The following is a 16,030-nucleotide window of genomic DNA, read 5'->3' on the forward strand; positions in this document are numbered from 1 at the left end:
ATCTGCCTTCCAGGTTCATTTCTGCAATCCTCAGAGAAGTCTGTATCCTTCATCAGAGGTGGAAGATCCCAATTTGCTGCAGCTCTTGCCTGGGAAAGAAAGGGGGCTTTTCCTGAGCACACCCTCTTTACCAATTGGCTGGAGTCAATGAAGGACAATCCAGCTGTGATTGACTTTGAGGTAAAGATAAAGGAGAATATTTGTAGCTCAGGGTTGAAATGTGGGGCCCTTGGTGCTCTCTTTTCTTGCAGACATTTCATTACCCAAACTAGGTAACATTGTCCTTTGAGGTAGGAAATCAAATTATCTTTCTTCTAAATATTGAGCAATTCTCTCTTTTGCAGCCTTCAATTTGCTATACCATTCCTTATAATATTTCTTAATTATCTTTTTTATTTCTTCCTTTTTAAATTGTAAACAACCTTTCCCATCTACTAAGTTATGTATTATTTTCTTCTCTTTCTGTTTTTTGAGCTTATAAGCTAGCCATCTTCCTGGCTTGTTGGCATTTTCGAAAAAAAATTGTTTTGCTCTCTTTATTTGTTCCGCCAATTTTTCTGAGTCCAACAAATTCAGCTTATGTTTTATTATTTCCATTTCTCTTTTCAAAGTCTTTTTCTGTGGATTTTGTTGTAATTCTGTCTTCAAGTTTATAAATTTTTCTTTTAATAATAAATATTGCTGTCTTCTCCGTTTATTTTTCTTTGCCATATGTTGTTCGTCCATCGATTTTGATGAAGACCTTGACATCTTGCGGGTTATGGGCCATCAACGATGTGTCCGTAGGTGGCTAATAAGACCGATGTTAGCACGAAATGTTCTGCCACATACTGAACAAAGAAATGTAGACACTGTTACTTCAGCATTTGCAGTTATACCGCTAAAATACGCTTTAACTATATCCCATACGTTTTGTAGTGATGTGTCTTCTTCTTTATTTTCTTTAAAGAAGAATTCCATTTCTCTTTTTGCCAAGCCTATGAATTCTTTATCTTTTAGTGTAGATTGATTTAAAATCCATCTTGGGTTTTTTTGTGTTCCTTTCCATGTTGCTTTTAAAGGGTTATGATCTGCCCATGTACCTATTTCTATCTCAATTTCCTGTATATCCATCTTTAATTCAGAAGTCATCCAGATCATATCAATTCTTGACCAGGATTTATGGCTATTTGAGTAAAAGGTATATTGTCAATTTTGAGGATTGATTTCTCTCCAGACATCTTGAAATCCAATTTCTTCTGCCATATCAAAGAATGTCTTGGGTAGTCTTCTTCTTACGGGTTTTCCTGTTTTGCTACTTTTGTAATCCATTGTTCCATCTACTAATGCATTAAAGTCTCCTATTAAGCAAATATTTTGGTATTCCATTTCTATTAATTTCCTATGTAATCTTTGATAAAATTGTTCTTGACTATCATTTGGGGCATAAATTGCCACTAACAGTATTTGTTTTTGATGTAAATATATTTCAACCATTACAATTCTTCCTTCTTCATCTGAATATATTAATTTAGAATCTATTGTCTCTTTAACGTATTATCGCCACCCCTCGTTTCTTTTTTTTGTGCTGATGTATAATAAAGCTTCCTCATTTTCAGGTATTCCAACAATTTATAATGTTGTTTTTTATGTGTGTCTCTTGTAAACAGATTATATCTATATTTAATTTCTGAAGTTTCCTAAAAATTTTATTTCTTTTTATTGGGGAATTTAGTCCATTTACGTTTACCGAAAAAAATTCATTTTTTTCTCCATTTCCTCTTTCATTACTTGTATTTTGGTTTAGTCGATCTTGTAGTCCTTTGCTCTCTGACAATTCCTCCTCTTTCACCTGTTTGTTCACTTTTCTCCTGCTGTTGTTCTGCTATCCTCTTGTTGTTGCTGCAATCCTTCATCCAAAATTACTCTATTTCTTACTTCAAAGTCCTCTGCTTTCCAAATTGAGTCCAGTCGATATCTTGTATTATTCCAGTTTATTAAAATGCCTTCTGGCATTAGCCATCTGAAATTTATGCCTTTGGCAATCAATTTTGTAGTTAGAAAATGGTAGTGTCTCCGGGTATCCCTTACTCTCCTGGGTATCTGTTTTAGGACCACAATTTCTTTATTTTTATATTATAAGGGTTCCTCTCTCACTTTTCTCATACTTCATCTGTTATTGAAGAAATCAAACTATCTCTGAGGGTAGCCTTCCATTTGTTTCTGAATGGAAGCCTTGAATCTTCTTAGAAAAATGGCAACAGGAGAAGCATTTGTCAGCCACCTGTGACTATCAGGAATACAAAGCGAGATATTACTAATCAGATTGCAATAACAGTGTAGGTAGTCCTTGACATACGACCGGAATGGAGCCTGCCTGTTATGATCATATGTCTTGATGGTGATAAAAGGCTTAGTCCAGTGGTGGGATTCAAATATGTGAACAACTGGTTCTCTGTGTGGATGCCGCTTCCGGAAGTCCATTCTGGGCCTGGGCAAAAAAAAAAAAAAAACTACCGGTTCTGCCAAAGTGGTGGAAACTGGCTGAATCCCATCACTGGCTTAGCCCCAAATGAGCTTTGTACCATTGGCCTTTGTGCAGGAAATAGGATTGCTGGTGTCTGAAAATAAATGTGCTTTTTTGCAGCAGTCGTTAAGTGAACTCCACTAGCATTAAACTAACCAATGATTTGCAATAGGCATGGTTTTGCCAAAAACCAAACAATTTTGGCAAAATCGTTATAAAACACAGTTACGTGACTCTGGGAAAAATGGCCATAAATGCTGCAGTGCTGCTGAGTGCCCAAAGATCAGTCATATGATTGTGGAAGGGCTCAACTGTTGGAGCCTCAGAACTGGGTCATAAGTCCCCTTTTTTTGGGTTGGTGGTAATTTCAAATGGGTGCTAAGCAACTGGTCATAACTCGAGGACTACTTGTAATAAATAGCCTGGTAGAGTTTTGCTATTCAAGATCTCCCATTGCATTTCCCCATCCAGTCTTCCCCCCTCCCCTACCAGAACAGCCAAGGAGCATTAATTGAACTTGCTCAGCATTAATGGAGACCTCCAGTTTTTTTCTTCCAGCAGCTGAGGTTTCCCCCCATTCCTTGACACTTCTGTCTGAGATCATAGCTGATACTAGTTGGCTCCTACCTCTGAAGATAAAAAGTATAGGAAAATGACTGCAAATTTGAAATAATTTTAAAAGGTTTGAGAAAAAATGCAGTTCCCTGATCACAGGCCTACTGTTTAATAGACATAATAGAAAAGAGGGAATGGATGGAAAGGGATTAGGAGAATGAGGAATTTCAAGCATAATGTTCCATAAAGTGTTACAATACCGAAATAATGAGAGATTTAAAGGTTCTGGGCAGCCTTCCCCACTGTCAGTATATATAAAATTAAATTTCCTTTCCAATTGCTGTTGGGGAAACAAAGAGAAATACACAGGAAGAAAACATAAATAGATTCATTGCATTACAACCTTTGGTTGCTATGTGTTTTTCTGCTATCACATAGATCAACAGCCAAGGGATTTATTGTTCTCCTCCTCCTCAAGTTCATTCCTCATTTAAACAAAGACACAAATACCATACTTTAGAAATCAAAGACAACCCTGATTTCATGAGGTTAAATAATTAGTCAACATTACATGTGATTGCAAGGTGGGGAATTCCCAGAACTTAAAAAGCTTGCCAACTTCTGTGATATGATATAGTCTCAGTGAAATAGAAAGCTGGATATGCAAATATATTGAAAGGAAATGTTAGCATTAGACATTGAACCAGGAAGTTATTTCTGACAAATCTTTTAATTTGAAAACCTAATAGAGCCACAATATGTTTGGAAGTAATGTATCTTGTAATCTATGTGCCTGCTGAACATAATACTGTTGGAGGTTATGCCAAAATATTACATCTTATGCATTTCTGATTATTTGTAGGGTGGTAAGGTTTTTTTTTAAAAAAATAAAATAAAAATAGAATTTGTGGCTGAAACAAATAATTCAACTCTAATTTTTCTTTCATTTCAAGTAGGAGCAGGCTTATTTTCAGACACTGCCACTCCTATTTCCTGCACAAAGGCCAAAGGTGCAAAGCTGATTTGTGGCTTATCCCAGCTGGCACCAATCTGACACCTCTTACAGACGTGTTGGACTAAAGCTCCCAGAATGTCCACCCAACATAGTCAACTATGTCATGTGTGAAATATAGTCAGATATGGTTGTTTCCTTTTACCAAATGGTCAACAAAATCTTTGACCTTGGCAAGAGGAATGCTAGTTATCTGTCTTCACATCAACTGGATTATGTTCCAAGGTCCAGGCTAGGAGAAGCTTTATTGTTTGACTGAGCAATTCTAGGAGTTGAAGTCCACACATCTTCAAGTTGCCAAGGTTGAGAAACACTGGTCTAAAGAGCATCGAATTCTGAGAGTCACTTTGATATTAAGCATAACGGAAGTAAAACAATCACTTATGGCTGGAATCCAGAATAAAGAAAGGGCATCAACTGCATAGGATTGATTAAAGTGAAAGGGAAGAAATGCAGAAACAAGATTAAAGAACCTCTGAGGTTTGCTAACATCGGCCTTTGTTCAATGTTCTATGTAAAGCACATAGAAAATACAGTTTTGTTTTGTTATGACTTCCTGATCAATACCATAAGGAATATTCAATGGTGGGATGAATGAAACATTCAAGCAGCTAAGGCTGTAGGGGAGTCTTCTTCAACCTAATGCTTTCCAAAAGTTCTGGAACATAGTTTCTATTATCAATAATTGTTTGTCCTGCTATCCAGACAGTTCTATAGATAGTCCTCGAGTTACAACTATAACTGAGCTTGACATTGTAAATTGTAAGTTGTGATGGTTGGTTGTAAAGTTGATAACCATGTGATCATCCTGATTTTATGACCATCTTTGTGGGTAGTCATTAGCTGCATACTGTGGTATTAAGCAAACATTGTGGTCATTAAGTGAATGCTGCAGTTGTTAAGCAAAGCCATTGTTTGCTATGGGCTGTTGTTTTGCTGGAAATCCAAAGTAAATACTTGTTTTTGACAAAACCACTGTAAATTGTGATCATATGACACAGGGCACTGCAAATGGCTGTAAACGCAGGCTGATTGCCAAGGACCCAAAATGCAGTCACATGACTGCGGGTAATATTGGAACTTCAAAACCAGGTCGTAAGTCCGTTTTGTGGAGTCTGTTATAGTCAGATGATTCCAAGGTGAAGAATTCCCAGAACTTAAAAAGCTTGTTAACTTCTGTGATATGATATAAATGAAACAGAAACTGGACATTCTAATATATAGGTAGGAAATGTTAGCATTAGATATTGAACTAAGAAGTTATTTCTGTCATTTTTAAACATTTGAATATCTAATAAATGGAACTTCAAAATCAGATTGTAAGTCCCTTTTGAGGAGTCTGTTGCAACTTTGAATGATTGCTAAGCTATCTCTAAACTATCTGAAGGGCACCCACTTCAAAAATTATTGGTGAGAAAAAACAATGTTCTAACAAAATGCGACCATATTGACTTTTCACAATCATTAGAACTAAGTTCTTGTAAAACTAAGGAGGAACCATAATGATTTCTTCAGCAAATGGCAATGATGACTCCGGTGTGATGATGTCATTGCACAAACGCTTCTTTTAGATATTTGCATGATAAGGTCCAACCCAAGTATATGTCACAGAATGGAGTATGATGTCATCATGCAAGAGTCCCTTCCCTTCCTCTCCCCTCACCCCGAATTGTTCAAATTTTGCCTGCTATCAGATGCTTGCAGAGTAAAATTGTGGTAGAGTGGACTGTTCATAGCTCTGTTGGTGTCTACCTCTTGTGTTTATTAGCTGACTTCCATTCTGGAGCTGGTGAAGAACATCCCCTGTGCAGCAACTAAGCGTAGCAATCTCAGAAGAGCTCTTGCTGAGTATGCAGCACAATTTGACCCATGCCAGTGTGCTCCATGCCCCAACAATGGCAAGACAGTGCTGTCTGGAACAGAGTGCTTGTGTGTGTGCCAGGCTGGGACCTATGGCGATAACTGTGAAATACGGGCACCAGATTACCATTCAGGTATGTGAATTTAGAGTAAGAATGCAAGTATTTCATTACATAGAGCTTTCCTAATCTTCTAGATTTTGATATAAAACGTGTCTTAGGTTAATCCAGGCTGTTTCAACTTTTGGCAAATCTGTTCCCCCTCTCCCTTTCCTTAGAATTCTTCCTGTTCATATATTAGCCCCAGGTAAAGTTAGTAAGGATGAAACTGAGTGGAGATAATTAGGAATAAATAGGCTGGAACTGTTTTCTTTCAAGTGAGATAAAGAGAACAAGCTCTCCTTTTCTTCAACAGGAATGAACAATTTGGCAAAGCATTAAACTGCTTCAGTGTATGCATTCCCTCCCTTGCATTAAGTAGTTAAATCCCCCTTTCTTTAACTATTTATCATATTTCCTTCCTTCCTTCCTTCCTTCCTTCCTTCCTTCCTTCCTTCCTTCCTTCCTCCCTTCCTTCCTTCCTTCCTTTTTTAAATGTGGGTGAGAAGAACTGCCCTAAAATGGAATCTCCTCATCCACAGAGACGATAGTAATGGCAATATATCAAGATGGGTAAATATAATCCTTTGATCATAATTTCATTTGACTGAAAAGAGGTTTATTATCTCACATCAAAACCAGGACTGTACCTTAAATAGAATAGAAAGCATATTATTGAGCAATATCTAATTGCAGCACTAAGTTGGATGATGCCATATGGAGGTTTCTCACTCCATGGGCTGGCAATACCATTGGGCATATAGGCTGAAACTGACAGAAATTGTAGCCTACAGCATCTGGAAAGCATCAGGTTGCTTATGCCTCTGAAATATTCAGCTATTTCTGGGTGGAAATAAACAGGCCAGGAAAAACCAGGATCAATGGGTAAATGCAGCTCAAGAGAAACTATCATTCATAAGAAAGGAGCTAAAGATGAAAAAGAGGAATAGTTGATAATGGGAAGGAAGGAAAGAATAAACAAGTACCACAGATTTGCTCTTGATTTGGGGATGGTGTAGCAACCTTTCCTCTACTTCTTGACCATCAAAATGCTAGAAAAGCATCAAAGAAAAATTATACAAATTCCTGAGCCAAAAGAACAACTTTGGGGGCAGAAGGATCTTCCTTCTCCATCTGCCTCTTCTTACCAATGTACCAATATCTTCAGGGAAAGTTTTAAAAGGAAAGTTGATTGTTCAAGCAGTGCCACTGAAGCTTTACCCCATTGTACAACATACATGTACAATGTCAACAATTTAGAAAAAGGTCGGGATTTCAATGGTACAACTGTGAACACCATCTAGCCTTTTTGTGATTCCCTCCCCATGGATGTGGGCAATGTGTATCAGCTGTGTATCATGAAAAACAGTTAGAAAAACCTGGAAGAAGGGTTCCCAACCAATATTCAGGGATGACTGATGCTCCATACGCATTTTGTGGGTATCAAAATGAAAATAAATATAAAGATTAAATTAATAATGTTAAATAAGGTTTTTTTTAATGGCCCAATTCTCAGGAGACAAACATTTTTATATTATTTTGGCTTTACCACTGAAAATCTTGTAAGTTTGGGTGATTTCAGAATAATTTAGGTTTCTTAAAAAAAATAATTGTATTTAATTTGGAAATCATGTTTGTAGCAACTATAGATAGAGTAGGTGTCTTCTTGCTACTTCCCAGTTATTAGAATTGTCATCTTAAGCTTTTGATGGTGAATTTTTTGGGCTTGGTGTGTCAAAAATTCAGAAAATATTTGACTTGACTCTGTTGGTGTGTCATCCCCAAATAAAAGAGAAACAATTCTTTATATATTTGTTTATTTTTTAAAAAATACAGTCCAATCATGTGTGATCTCCAGAAAAAGAGATGTTAATAAAATGTTCATGACTGGGCAGGATGTTTATTCCTATCTTAATTAACAAAGTGGCTTGGGATGGGTTAATGTACAAACGCTTTACTTTCACTATATAATCTTCCCTTCATTGTCTGCTACTTCTCTGGTTCCCTACATTAAATGAAGCTCCCAAAAAAGATCTCATGAGAAAACCTTTTAAATAAAGGGTTTTGTTTTCCAGATCAGGAAGTATGGGGGGAAAATGTAGTAAGAACATTGCCAAAAGAATCAAGATGGTGGCGTAGGCTTTGATCTCATAGTTACAACTGCCATCTTGATTTTTTTATCCTTTTCAGAGAATGCAACTCGTGCTCCAGACACACACAGAAATATTAATAGGAAAGAGGGCATCTTTCTTTACCTCGCAAAAAAGAGCACCAAGAACAGGACACAGAGATGAATTCTAATGCTGTGTAAAAAGGAAATAAAAAAAAAGAAACCTCTTTTTGGGGGAAGAAAACTTTCAGGAATCCAGAGAGCAGGTTTTAGCATCATATTTATATTTTGCCCTTGGCTGAGATAGCCCAGCATCATCTGCAGTGATAATATGATCCACTTTATCAAAGTGCCTTCTCTCTCTCTCTCTCTCTCTCTCTCTCTCTCTCTCTCTCTCTCTCTCTCTCTCTCTCTCTCTCCTTCAGTGGTGTCTTCTGCTCCATATAGGGGAGATGCTTTACTTTGTTCCTTAGAAACTGGGAGCAATGTTGCTCTTGAAACCCCTTCAGTGTGCTTTGCTTGAAACATCACAACTTTGCTCATTTTAGCCCTGGGCAAATGCTGTGGCTAACATTGAGACAAGCAAGAATATTGGAATGTAACAGAGCACAAATAAAAAGACATTTAACATGTTGGGAAACGCAAGAGAAGTTAAACCAATGTAACTCTGAACAAAGCAGCAGTAGAAGTGGCGATGGGTGAATGATCTAAGAATGAAGATTTGTGTTTGTTTCCATCAGTCTATACGCATGAGGAGATTTGTGTTTGCCTTGGACCAACAGAGTTTTCAGATTGGCACATCTACCTGTGGTCTAACAAACTCCTTTGTACCCAAGAGGTTGATTGTACCTATGGAATTCTCAAAGGGGCTGGTCTGCCCACTAGCTAATCCATGTTAACCAACAGCTAGATAGGGCTGAGAGGATTTTCACAGGGCCAGGCCAATCTGAGATACAATTCCATGTTAGTTAGTAAATACATTGGTCTGACAAGTCATTTTGTAAAGCCGTATTTTTAATAATGAAATTTTATTAAAACTTAAAAAAAATAAAAACTAATACAAAATAATACAAATTATTTTTGTATTATAAAGTGAAGAAGAGACAAAGAAAGCAAAGAGAGAACCAAAAGGTGCAAGAAAGAAACAAAACTGAAGAAAAATGCAAAAAGAAGAAAATAAATACAAAGCAAGGTTTTCTGATATTCTTCACAGCAGTTATAAGCACAATTATACTTTAACCTCTGACTTTAAAGTTATATCACTGAAAGTCAGAATTAACTACCATATGAATGGGGTTATTCCCAGGTCATTTTGTCAGGTTAATGGACTACTTCATCTAAAGCACACTGTCTCTTCCTCTATTTCTCTACCTCATTTTTCAGAAAACCATCTGCACTGTTATTTATGTCTAATGGAAGATCTCCAAACCTAATCTTGTTTGGGGATCGTCAATTCCTAGGCAGTGTGAGAAGATTCTTAACTAAGATGTTTTGTGAAACCTTTTGATATATTCCAGTTGCGGTGGATGGTAATTGGAATTGCTGGGGTTCATGGAGTCCCTGTGATGGTTCCCATAAGAGGCGGAGGAGCCGGAGCTGTAACAACCCGTCCTCTCAAAATGGAGGGAAGCCATGTGAAGGCGAACAAGAGGAAGAGGAAGCATGCTATTTTTCCATATTTGTTGACAGGTAACTCACAGTGTTTTAGAAAAAAGCTGTAGCTCTTTCTTTGCATATGCAACATCTTGGATTCAATCTTTTGTAATTTCAGATAAATCTGAGAAAAGACTTGTATTTAATCACTGCCAGTCAGTTCTTTTGCTTCACTGGTGACAACAATTAAAAGAAGATAAAAAGAAAAGCCATCAAAAACTATCTATGAACTCAGTTCCCATTCTCATTACAAGCTCAAAGCAAAAAGCCTTGTAGCAACTCCAGAAACCTTTGATGACACTCCAAGCCAGAATAGTCAACCTATTACCCTCGATTGATCACAGGAACCCAGCATTTTTCATTATAGCCATTCTGATTAGCACTTATGGGAGTGCAGTTCATATGGAAAGTACATGTTACTTCCTCCTACTTTGAGCACTTTTGAAGAAGATGCCAAAATCTCTTGGCACATATCAATTGTAGGGGGGATTGAGAGTTTTGACCACTCTGTTCCTTTTATTGATTTATTTGTTCTTTCCTTCTCTGTTTTCTGAGACAGAACATCCAGGATTATTATGTAAAAGACTACTCTCTGTTTACTGCGAGGATCCTGTGATGTGCAGAATTTCTTGATAACCATTTAGATCCCAAAATGGGATTACCACCATGTCTCCCAGCAGAATTTACTGTTACTTTGGCTAAAGTGTCATGCAGTTCAAAACAAAGTTAAATTGTTCATGAGATCCTGTAGCTGATTTTGAAAAACCCCATATAAATACACAGAGTGCTAATTTAAGAGCAATGATTCACAGGAGTCTACAATGGTTGTCTTTTTTCTGGTTAGGAGTACTGGGACAAGTATGTGGGGGCTATATTGTAAAAGCATAAAAGGCTCAGTGGGCTGCTTTCTCAGCCTTTTGTCCACACCTTTCTCTAATTTCTCCACTCATTTCTCATTGTCATTTAGGACTATAATTTGCACTGAATCAGCAGTTAATGGTGAAGTGATGCTGGCACAGTGGGTCCCAGTATTTCCTCCACCCTCTGTTTTAGGTTAGCCTTTAATTCCACTTCCCACAACACCAAGATATCATACCTTTGAGTTTAATTGCCATAGAAATACTCAGCCATAACATTCCAGGCAGAATCAAGGGATTCTTCCTATATTGGAGACCCAGCTATGCATGCCATACAGACAACTCAGTGCTCCCTAAACCATCCCACTGCCTTAAAATGCAATACAATACTGTGTCCAAATGCCACTGCTGAAGCTAAACTGGGTGTAGAATGGAGGCCACCCTGCCTCTGGCTGCAGGCAAGGCCTGGTATGGTTACTTATGGTACTGGTCTCAAGAGTTTTCATATCACCAGTTATCCAGTCTCTTCAAGTAGAAATCCTATAACTAAACATGGTTCTTCACATGTTTCCAGCATAAAATATGATTTTCCCCTCTCCTCCAGAATCTGAAAAGATGGCTGTCTAGTGATTTCCCATTCCATGGTTCTTTTCTTTTAGAGGAGCTATATGTGTAAATGATGACGAAGCGACAAGGGAGGGGGACATTGCAGTTGAGAGGCCTGAATCAGGATGCCTCAAACCAGATCCACCAGAACATGGATTTATCAGGGTAGGTGTTTTAGAACTTCTCAGCCAGCAACATCTGTGATAGGTGAATGTGTTAAAGTCAGCAAGATGGCAGATGGAGCATTGTGATGCAAATTCATCCCTTTTGAGCATGCATGCAATGTCAATACACCTACAGAAAGGCAGAAAGGACAGGTTATGCAACATGAGCCTCCATCCACCATGTTGCTGATTTTGACTCTTCACCTCCCCCCCCCCCCATGAACATCCCTGTTCTCAGTTGTTGTTTTTTTTCTTATCCTTCTTGGATACAGATACGTATTTTAAAAAAGCAAAGGATTAAGCAAATGTGCTAGCAAGGGATTAAGTCTTAAACACATCCTCTGGAAGAACTGGTATGCAATCTGGGGTTCTTCCTGGACTCATGAAAAGAATCATGTCAAGGTCATCACAAAATAGTGTGATATTGAGGAGTACCTTTCCATAAATACATCCAACACTATTCCTAGATCAGGAAGAACTGTTCATCATCATAGATGCATTAGTAATTTCCCAATAGAATTATTGCAATACATTATATATGGGCTGCCTGTGAAGACCATTTGATTTTGTTTACCACCCAAAGTTCCACTGGCTAGATAGGAGTTCATATAAATTTGTTAAATGAATGAAATGAATTCCTAAATAGAACTATTGTGTTTAAGCTGGTATATCTTTCACAGCCAGGCATTTGATATAAATGGACTTGCTGGAGTCTTTGGCAGCTACAATGCTATAATTCACAGCCATTTGTGCTGTTTTAAGAAAATGTACAAGATAATATTAAGATTCATTGTAACTTAAGTAATAATTTATTAAGAAACTAAGGTCAGGGAGACCCTATTTCAAATCCAAATTCAGTCACAAAACTCATTGGGCTAGCCTTAGTCCAGCTATTCATTCATGTAGCCTTACTGAATTTGTGAGTTGTTGTGGAGATCAAACAATGAAAAAAAAAACCCTATGGATTTTTATAATTCTGAGAGAACTTCTGCTAATGGGTACAATAAAGTTTGCCTAAATAATTCTGAATGGATGAACTCCTCAAACAAAGTTGCATGAAAAACTTGGATTTGAAGGATAATAAGGTGCTGTTTTTATTCCATAACAAGTATATGAAGAATTTCCTCTGGTTAATTTCAGAACGAGAAGAACCTTTATAACGTTGGGGAAAATGCTGAAGTTGTGTGCTTCAATGGATACACTCTTACTGGATATCCATTCTTTAGCTGCCAGCCAGATCAAACTTGGTTGCAACGTTCTGTCGAATGCCAATGTAAGAATCATTAAGAGACTTGAGACTTAAACTACTAATCTGAGAAAATTAAATAAGAAGAGGATACAGTATATCAGTCCCATAATCACTTGCAAAGTGCTGAAGCTCAGCTGAGTACAGAAAGTCCAGATTTTGGAGAACTTGGCTACTCTTGAATTAGAAATGTGGAAAGGGATGGGGAAAGTTGTCTTGAAATCTTGGCACATCATTGGTATTAATTTTCAACAGTATTGTCATAGATAGATCAGTGTTTGACTTAGTATGACCATTGGAAGGGGCTATAATTCAAACATCTGTTTTGTATGCAAGTTTAGTCCTGCATGTCGAGAAGGACTATAGTTTTATTCCATGAGAGTTGTCACCAGTCATTGTCAATTATTAAGGATAAGTGGACTAACGTATTGACTTTGGTACGCAGCTTCTTATGTTCCTAATTTTATGAACAGAACTTTTATTCCTAAGAGAGCCAAGTATTCAAAGAATGTTATGTTAAATGAGATGTTGCAAACAGTATATCCCTCCTTGAGATATTTAAGGCTTGTTACATCTGCTTCAGTGGCTTTCCTTGGTCATTTCTGCATATAAGTAAGCAGGCCACATTGTTTCTTTTGGAAATCCTAGCAGAAATGTTATCTCTGTAGGCACATGGATATGATGATGAACTGAGAGCTGCAATGAGCAACCTTTGAGAGAACATGGTCGCCTCCACATTTCTGCTTTAAGGAAAGGCCTGATTGCCTTCTTGCATTACCTGAATTCCTGATAGGGAAGGCAGGGGTATACTTTTTCAATAGCTCAATCCAGTGTTTCTCAACCTTGGCAATTTTAAGATATGTGGACTTCAACTTCCAGAATTTCCCAGCTAATCATGCTAGCTGAGAAATTCTGGGAGGTGAAGTCCACAGATCTTCGGGTTCCTAAGGTTGAAAAAAACTAACTTAATCCAAAACTAGCCAACCAGTTCATAGTCCAGGCCTTGTGATTAGTTCAGGGTTCAATTCAAACTCAGAAAACTAGTTTAACTGGGTAATCTCAATTAAACTAACAATAAGTAGATGTACTATGTGAATATAACCAGCGAATTAATGTTTCAGTTTTCAAACTGGATTTTTAAATTGTTAATTGTTTACATTCTTTTGATATAAAGCCTTTACAAAACATTTGAATTTTATGTTTAATTTGCAGTTCTTCTCTCATAACATGTTAATCTCATTTACCTCCCTCCATTCCTTCTTTTTTCAGTATCTGCATGTCGCAGACCAGCAGCCTCAGATGTTGTCTCCATTTTACCCTTTAAAAATGAATATAACATTGGGGAAACAATCCGCCTAAGTTGTGCACCAACCTTTAGGTTAACTGGCCAATCAGAATACACTTGTATAAGTGGCCCATCCTGGCGTCCTGCTGTAGTGAGACTGCTTACCTGTGAGAAAGGTAAGTGAATAGTTCATGTAGCATGGAGATTCACCTGCTCAATAACGGGGTTTGGAGCAATGGGTTCAAATCCTCACTCAGCCATGCCACTCAGTCTGATCTTCCTTTCAGGACTGTTGAATGAGCATATCATAAAGGGTGGGTGGGTGATGTTACATATGAATGCCTTGAAGGAAAAATGGGATTAAGAGAAATAAAATGATGAAACTGGGTGTTCTCAAATAAAACAAAATGAAGAAGCACCAAAGTCTAGGAGGGCTTTATTGTTAATAGCTATATTATACAAAGTATAATATATATCCACATCCAACATGGAGATACAGCCAAGGTGTTTTCTTGTCAACAGTACAAAACAGTCTTATTCCAGGCTTTTTATTCCCCCCCCCCAAATCTAGCCTATGTCCCTGGCATGTCTGGGTAATCTACCACAAAAATATGAATCAGCTCCAACCTTACTTGATTTTCAAGATGACCAAAATCACTTCAGTGATACCATTTGTTGTGATTTATTTTTACTGTTAGATTCATACATATCTGCATGGTCAGGAAAGCAACAAATCTGAACTCTCAGAATTGTGTGTACAATCCATTCTCTCCAAAAAATGATAAGCCATGTCCCTCAGAACTTCTCCCCCAATTGCTGACACTATGTAATATTTTGCTTGACAAGAGGAGAAAATTATTAAATATACAGGAACTATCCGGAGTGAATGAAATGAAACACTTTGTGTTCATTAAGAAAATTGATATGAAATATTTAAAATTGAATTGACAGTATCAAGGGAATTAGGAGAAAAATATACAAAGAATGTGGGAATATTACAAACAGAATGTCAAGGTTCCGACTGATGTTGAACCCAAAGAAGTAAGCATAACTGAGACGATGTAATTTCTAATGCAACATTTTATTGAGCACATCATTTCAGCACAGATGAAAGGAAAGCCAGCTCTGGTTATTTTGTGCCTAAATTGCTATATTAAAATAGAGAAACCTCCCTCCCCTTATTAGTGCAGGTGACATTATCCAATTATAAGTCAGAGAATTATTATGAGAGAATGTCTTTAGTTCTGAGTAAAAAAAATATTGAGTGACCTTGGTTTTCACATCTGGCAGTCGATGTCTGAAGACTGCATTCCATTCTTCTTTTCTCTTCCTCCCCTGAGTCTGTAGGTAAGAAGCAATAACGGCTGACACAGCATAGGCATTTTTCAAGACTTGACACAGAGAATGTTAGGATGCTTGCTCAGGCTGTTCATGCATGACAAAAGAGAATAAAGTTAGCAATCCACATAGTGTATACTTTAAAATAATAGCATAAAATACAAGGAACTGTTGATAGATAAAGTAATGCAATTATACAAAAGAGATTTGAGAGGAATAAACTTCTCTGTGAAACCTGAAAAGATAGAATATAATAGCTGATGTGGTAGGTATACACCAAAACATAAATACCTTTAAGAAGTTAAAAAAGTAACCAGCACTTAATAAGCCTGAGACATTTCTGGCTATCTATGCTCAGGAAGGCTCAGATGCCCTTTATTATCTTGATTTTACATCCCACCATGCAAAACTTGGTCACCTTATTTCAGCGCTGAGACTGGAAAGGCGAAATTGCTTGTATTGATTGGTGAATCCTGCTTTACTGGTCAGAAATGGGGTGATTAGAGCATTTTGGGGTTCTGCATAAAGGTGTCGGTACAGAAGAACTTTCAATTCCAGAACAATTGTATCTAGCAAATTTAATCGGAATTCAGTTGTTTATTTTAAATCATGCTTCATTTTTGCTCTGTCCACATCTACTTTGGGGAATGGGACCCATGGATGCTATTCAAAACTAAATATGAGCTTTGGCTCCAAACAATTGTACATTGTAGTTTAATATCAATCCTGAAAATTTCTAT

General features: G+C 37.3%; 1 protein-coding gene across 1 annotated transcript in view; it reads left to right on the top strand.

Annotated features, from left to right (window-relative positions):
* The window catches only part of C6 (complement C6), a 40,119-nt gene that overhangs the window by 16,410 nt on the left and 7,679 nt on the right, over nucleotides 1-16,030 (top strand). The window contains exons 10-15 of the mRNA XM_039331832.1: nucleotides 14-180; nucleotides 5,842-6,067; nucleotides 9,659-9,830; nucleotides 11,311-11,422; nucleotides 12,562-12,694; nucleotides 13,937-14,128. Coding sequence (XP_039187766.1) covers nucleotides 14-180; nucleotides 5,842-6,067; nucleotides 9,659-9,830; nucleotides 11,311-11,422; nucleotides 12,562-12,694; nucleotides 13,937-14,128 — 1,002 coding nt within the window. The remainder of the gene's footprint in view (nucleotides 1-13; nucleotides 181-5,841; nucleotides 6,068-9,658; nucleotides 9,831-11,310; nucleotides 11,423-12,561; nucleotides 12,695-13,936; nucleotides 14,129-16,030) is intronic.

The sequence above is a fragment of the Crotalus tigris genome, unplaced genomic scaffold, assembly GCF_016545835.1.
Source record: "Crotalus tigris isolate CLP2741 ecotype Arizona unplaced genomic scaffold, ASM1654583v1 scf7180000024438.362428, whole genome shotgun sequence".
Taxonomy (NCBI): Eukaryota; Metazoa; Chordata; class Lepidosauria; order Squamata; family Viperidae; genus Crotalus; species Crotalus tigris.